The sequence below is a fragment of the Dysidea avara genome, chromosome 1, assembly GCF_963678975.1.
Source record: "Dysidea avara chromosome 1, odDysAvar1.4, whole genome shotgun sequence".
Lineage (NCBI taxonomy): Eukaryota > Metazoa > Porifera > Demospongiae > Dictyoceratida > Dysideidae > Dysidea > Dysidea avara.
The window spans coordinates 58181091-58188571 of record NC_089272.1 but is presented as its reverse complement, the minus strand read 5'-3'; the positions used below and the strand labels follow the sequence as shown (position 1 = coordinate 58188571).

The following is a 7481-nucleotide window of genomic DNA, read 5'->3' as shown; positions in this document are numbered from 1 at the left end:
CGTGCACTTAATATTATTGTAATACTCCCACTAGACTGCACATTTTTGAGGAATTCTAATACATAGAATGTTAACTTCCATTGGTAGAGCTTTACTTCAATTTTTGGTAATATAATCATAATACTCTAATAGAGTGTACAGTTTTTATTAGAGTAGTAGAATAATATTACCAAATATTGAAGTAAACCATGCAATAAATATACTATTGAACATTCTATGCATGTTCTATTAGAAGTCCTAAGTGCACATTTTTTGAGAATTTCTGATAGAACATGCACGGAATGTTCTAAAACAATCTAATAGTAGATCTACTAAAAGTTACATCAAACTTTTTATAATTCATTTATACAAAAATTAAGTGAGGTACATGATCAACCAAGATAGCAGCAGTTCAGTGGTTAAGGATGCGGGTTTTAGGTATGGAGGTCCCTGGTTTGATCTCTGGTAAGTTTTCCAACATTTTTGTGTACCTTTTTACATAGTAGTTATAACTACAAAGCTATAAAAGCAAAAATCAAACAAGTGTAAAATTTCGGGATTGAGATACTCTAATACAACAGTCACCATGAGGTAGTTATAACTCTATTACTTTTCACATCAAAAAGCGCTGCTACGATGATCAGCCTATGTACACACCAATTTTCAAGTTATTCACATAATTGGTTTACCCTGTAGCTATGACAGAAATTTGATCATGTTAATGTGAATAAAATTAATGCTCTTGCCTATTGACTGTTTGTTATAATACTCTATAGAATGCACATTTCTTGAAGAACTTCTAATAAAACTCGGATAGAATGTTCTAGAAACAATCATATTTAGGTCTATGAATTTATAACTGTTTACTAATGAGTAGATAGAATTTTCATTTACAAGGCTTCAACGTTTTAGTTACATGTTTCAGACTCCCTGTATTCACAGGCTTTTTTAGCCTTCTCACAGGTCCCTAGTAGGATAGCATTTAATAAAACCCCCTTGATGGCGAGAAGTCAATGATTAAGTAGAGGTTGAATGCAGAGAAGATCACAGATCCCGGCTGCTGTGGCTCCTCTGGCGAGTGCCTAGACTGCATGTTGCAGGGGATCAAGTCACCACTGGGTCTGGGATTTTTTTCTGCATTCTTAAACATTTCAGTCACATGTTTCAGACTCCCTGTATTGACAGGCTTTATAGCCTTCTCACAGGTCCCTAGTGGGATAGCATTTAATAAAATAAGGTAGACTTTAAATAGGCATGCATCTATTATTCCGGCATAATTTCAGGAATAATAAGTAGATGAAAGAATTGGGGAATATTCTGGAATAATAGGATGAATTCTAGGAATAATTGATGTTAAATTATAAGATTTCATTGTAGTGTGATGCAAAATTCTTTGGAATATACCACTGAAATAGTGCAAACATAAAAGCGGTTAAAAAGATGAGATACTCTAATAGAGAAGTTACTTACTGTAATAGAGCAGTCAACTTCGAGCCCATGATTCTAATATAGCAACCACTTATATTAAATATGCTTATTGTTTGATACAAATTTCAGGAATATTTGGGAATAATAGGGTAGATAGGAAATAATTTTGAGAATAAAAAAGAATTGCCAGAAAGAATAATTGGAAGATTTTAGAGTATAATTTAATAAACTTAACCCTAACACTAAGTTAGCTTATCAGCTTACAGCAGTGGCTCAGTGATAAAGGGTTTGGAAATGAGTATGTAGGCTCCTGATTAAAACCCTGGACAGCTCTTTTAAACATTTTCAAACCTTCTGTAATTCTCAGTGATTGTTCTGTTAGAATAATTTATTTTGACCCTGTAATATTACACCATGGTGGTTTTCTCCTTGCAACTCAGTAGCTATATATGTTGATCAATGTGATTTGTTAGGTTTGAACTTTGATGCACAGAAAGTTATTCCCAACATACTTAGGCATAACTAAACTCAATTCACCACAATGCTGTGACCATCCATGAGATTTGCACCAAACTTAGTACATGAATTAGCCTTAATACATCCTTGAAGTTGGCCTAATTTCAAGGCAATGAAGTTATGGATTTGCTTTTTAAAATGGTTTTTGTAAAGTGCAAAAAAAGAAAAGCCTATATCCCCACCCCAAACAAAGAAAAAAATGAGGAAATAGGGCCAAGCTTTAAAAGTGATCTTGCTCCAATTCGGTATGTGAAATACTCCTACAGTATATATGTAAGTACTTGCCTTTTTTTATAATTGTTCAGCATCTAGTTGCATAATAATTATAATATTTTACTATGTAGGAGATACAAAAGAGGAAGAGGAAAGCAGTGATGGTAGCAATGAAAGCAACACTGCAGTAATAGTGGTCATAGTGATCATATTGATATTATTTATCATTGTAATAGTAGTTGCTGCCATAATTCTGGTTTACTGGAAGTACCATACCAAAGGAGGAGACTGTAATAAGAATGGTATGTTACCTCTAGGTATAAAACAACTGCATGCATGCACTTATCATAATTTTTCACAATATGCAATAATCATGCCATAAATACGTAATAAGATTTTAAGTTCAATTAAAGATCGTAGAAATAAGGTAGTGATTCAAGGGAGGTTGCCTATGCCTACAGATATGCTAGTGAACATTAATCCCTACTTCATTTTGTAGCCATGGCTGAATTAGAGATTAAATATCCACTATAGTATGTGTAGGCAACCTCTCTTGTCTTACTACTTTTAATTTCTATGATACCTGCAGGCTTAACTCATTCACTGCTGAATTTCCCGGCAGACTATATAGGCCTCGCCGAATTTCCCAGTATAACACTACCTATACGCTAAACTACTTAGTCACCACCCCTTGAAATATTTGCTATAGACTTACGAACTTGGTTATATTGTTTATGTTTACACAACACAAACCGCAAAGTAATTACAACACAACAAAGATGAAAAATGATATAAACAGCACATACCAACAGTCGGGTACAAACAAAGAGTCTATAAATCACCATAACAGTCTATTAAATGGTTCTACATCGTCTGCTTACTGAGCGATGGTCTCCCTGGCTGGTTTATCGAGATTTAGTTCAACAACCTCATTGCGCATGCGTATATGCACACATGCATATCATGCCACATTCTTGAAAAACCATCGACTGTCTTCTTCGGCTATTGTAGCACATTAGAAATAATTCAGAGTATTCAAAAACACTAGTATCAACTCGAAGAAACTCTAAACTCGACTCTATTCACAAGAAAAGTTTTACCGGGTTACATAACAAACCTGCAGTAGTGTGCGAAGGATCTGGTTATCCCAGAAACGGGACCTCTATGGGCGTGTGCTTTTCAGCATAGGCGCATCATGCTAACAAACGCACAATACCAGTGTAAGCGTATCAAAATTGTATTCAGCGAGTGCTTTATTAGAGCGATCCGCCATATGACGGTTGCCGCCATGAACGGGTTAAGATTCCTTATTTTTCCTTCTACTTGTTTTGTAACATAATTATGACTGGTGAACTTACACATACCACATGAAAGGAAATAATGGCTATTAAAATTAATTTTACATCTGAATATACACCCCAACTATTAATTACTGAAAAGTGAAGCAGCCATTATGCTTTGTTCTCAGCTATGTTCCACCCGTCACACAGTGTTACAGTAAGAATAGTACAAAATGTGCCTCTGCAATCAATCTGCAATGGAATTGAAACATTTTTATTTAACAGAAATTTTCTACTGACTGACTAACTGCCTGCCTGCCAGCCAGACAAGCGTAACTCAATAACAGCTAAGGTTACGGGTGTGACTTTCACTGTTAGGGATGTTGCTTCAGCCCAGACTTTAAACATATCACGGTACGTATAATGCAACAAGGATCATGGACTTACCTTTGTCCTCCTTTTTCTTTTTGCTGACAGCATAAGGTATTGATTCGTAACAGCTTCCCTTTTGGCTAACTTCAGATTATAATGGTAAGTTCCATATTTTTTGGAGTGACTAGGCGTATCAGAAGCATTTTTGGCTGCTAGCTCTGAACACACCTTTGGACTTGATTCTACGTAACCAATAGTGTTATGAAGGTATTGTGAGGCTGGTTTCTGCATGGTCAATATTTATTTGATAAAAGTGCAAACTCCAAATATACAATACTATACTGTACTTATGATAAGCAAGCATGCCATTCCTGCAAGATGTCCATTTTATGTAAAGCTTTACTTGTTAGTTTTGGTCATTTACATGTTTTACTAGTTAGTATTGCAAATCAATTAAACTATTAATACCATACCTGTTTCACTGCCGCATACAAAAGTCTCAATAGTAGCAGTGAAATTTATCCCGTATTTCACTGGTAGCAGTACAATTTCATTGGCTAGAATTTATGTTAACAGTTAGTGTTGACATGTGTTTAGTACATAGTGACAAATTGCTAAAAAAAATAGCAACGCTAATGCACAGCATGGGTATATGCAGTGAATATGTAAATATCAGGGGCGGATCCAGATTTTTAAAAAGGGGGGTTCCACTTTTGAATTGCAACTTCAGCTTAGCTGTAAGTAGACCAAAAAAAAAAAAAAGGTCATCACCTACTGACAATAGCTGCCCCTCACCATAGATGCCCTCACTAACTACATTTCCTTATTTATAACTGTATACATAGCTTGCTACACTGCTCCTCAAAACACTACTGTGACTGCTCTATTAGAGTATCTCGATTTGACTGCTCTATTACAGTGTGTTTACACTAGCCATTTAGTTCGACCTATCTCGAACTGAAGCGATTTCAAAGGTAGTGTAAACGCGTACCGTACTGAACCGAACTGCACCGAACCACTCTATAAAAGACCTACTAGGGATGTGGGTCTGAATTGATCTAGTTTGCTTCACTTGCTAGTATAAACGAAACCCGAATGCTCGTATCGCTCTAGATGATTTCATAATTATTCACGTCAGTTGGTTCAAAACCGCGGGTTTGCGCGCGAAGGAATGGCCTATACAAACTGGACAGACGTTGAAGTTTTTCGATTAATTCAAGTTTGGAGTGAGGAAGGGATACAAGAGCAGTTGGAGGGCGCTAAGAGAAACAAACACATATATGAACAACTGGCAGAAGACTTGGCTACATATGGAATAGAAAAAACAGGGAACAGTGTCGCACAAAAGTAAAACAGCTTCATCAAGAGTACAAGAAACTTGCTGATAAGCACAAGGAGACTGGCCAAGGAAAAACCAAGTGGAAATTCTTTGATAAATTAAACAAGTTTCTTGCCACAAGACCTGCTACACGTCCACCAGTAGTTCTTGATACCCTTGATAGTACCACGCTCAATAATACGACACAGAATCACCAGCAGTAGTATATATCAGATGAAGAACATGAACTGACAGGTGGTCATGATGATGGTAATGAAGAGGACCAGAGTAATGAGGCAAATAATGGAACAACCATAGATGCTACACAATCTTCAGCAGAAAATGTACTACCAACAGATGTACAATCTACAGAGAAGAGTACCACTAGTAAGTGCTCATCAGGTAGAAAGCGAAAGAGAAACAAAGGGGAAGTAATAGAAGACATGATGACAAAGGTAATGAAATCAGTAACTGACAGCATGCAGAACAGTGATCGGATGTTCCTAAAGTTAGAGGAAAGAAGAATGAAATTTGAAGCTGAGCAGAGGAGGCAAGAGAGAGAATTTCAGCTGAGGATGGTACAGATGTTCAATGCATCACAGAGAGGCCATAGTAGTGGCTATAGTTGTAGTTATTCCCCTTATTCCTCACCTCCCCCAAGTGAGTTTTATTATGGTTCAGACAACAGTTAAACTTTGATTCTAACTTTTGTTAAACATGCAGTGATATACTACACGTGTATGTTGTACATGTTGCCATGAATATACAGTACACCCCTGTACTAGTATTTCGTTTACAGTATTTCTTTAAAGTGTTAATAAATCAATTGCTATGAATCATACACAGATACATCAATTGTATAATGGTTGCTTGCATAGTTTAGTACATCATCAATTGAAGTACGTCGCCAACAAATCTCGGACTCTATTTCCAATGTTGGATCTTGTACTTACTGGAGCATCTGTGCTATCAGGCTGATCAAAGTCATTGCTTTGTTGTAACCACTCATCATTAAAGGAATCATTGTGGATCTCACAGATATTATGCAATGTGCAACAAGCTAAAATTACATTAGGAACATTGCTGATATCCATGTCTATCTGCTTGGACAGCCTCCTCCATCTTGCTTTAAGCTTCCCAAAAGCTATCTCAACAATAACCCATCCACGTGACAACCTATAATTGTATGTCTTGTGATCAGTTAGCATTGATATAAAAAATGGAAATGGCTTTAACAACCAAGGAAGTAGTGGATAAGCTGAATCACCAATTAAAAAAATGGGAATGTTGCCTCCTCTAACCGGCAAGGTATTGCCTTGCAGTAGCTCACCATTATTGGCCTTTCTGTACAGCGAAGAATTTGTGAACACTTGTGCATCATGCATGCTTCCTGGCCATCCAACATACACGTCTCTGAAGATACCATTGTGATCTACAACTGCCTGTGTAACAACAGAGTACCACCCCTTACGATTGTAGTAATCAGTGTGGTTCATGAGAGGTGGGGTGATTAGAATATGGGTTCCATCAACTGAGCCAGCACATTGTGGCACACCCCATTTCTCCTTAAAGCCTGTTATCACCTCTTTCAAACCTTCTCCAGTAGGAAAACGGATGTACAGTGGTACCAGCTTCTGCACAATAGCCTTGCATGTTTCTTTGACAATGATACCTATTGTGCATCTTGCTATTCCAAATAGATGGGCTACTGTGCGGTACTCTGATGGTGTGGCCAAAATCCAAAGTATGATAGCTACACGCCTTTCTACTGACACAGGCTTCCTCATTACAGTGGTTTCCTTTTCTACCAATGGCCTTAATTGTTCACAAAGGTAGTTGAATGTTGCACGGCTTATTCTAAAATTTTCCAACCAATCTCGTGATCCAAAGCTTTGCAGCACCACATCTTCCCACCAATTAGAAGACCGAGGATGCATCCAAATTGTCCTGTCTTGACGGTTGCACAACTCCATGACTGCTGTTGACAACAATATCCCAACCAGAGTCACCAATACCTTTCTTCTAGACTTGGCATAAGCTTTCCTTCGTCTTGATGATGTCCTTATGCTACTATTACTTCTGTTAACGAACAGTACAAGAGTCGACAGTGCTGAAGACATTGAGGAGGACATTTCTGCATAAAACAGCAGAACCCACAATCGGTTTGTACTCAAAACTGTATGAGAATTGATTGTGGGTTCTGTTGTTTTCATTACGAGACGAACCAGTTTATTTCGTGTAAACAAAGCTCTGAAAGCAAATCAAATCGATCTGAATCGATAATTCACGAATCGAGTCACTGGTGTAAACACGCTGTTAGAGTGTCTCGAGTAAGAAAGGCTCTTTCAAAAGGGGGGTTCCATGGAACCCTTCCG

The 7481-nt window shown here is 37.3% G+C and overlaps 1 protein-coding gene across 1 annotated transcript; it reads right to left on the bottom strand.

Annotated features, from left to right (window-relative positions):
• Positions 1-5996: 5996 nt before the first annotated feature.
• LOC136247997 (uncharacterized) lies at positions 5997-7238 on the bottom strand. Its single transcript, XM_066039818.1, has one exon. The coding sequence runs from the start codon at positions 7236-7238 to the stop codon at positions 5997-5999; it is 1242 nt and encodes a 413-aa protein (XP_065895890.1).
• Between the last annotated feature and the right edge of the window lie 243 nt (positions 7239-7481).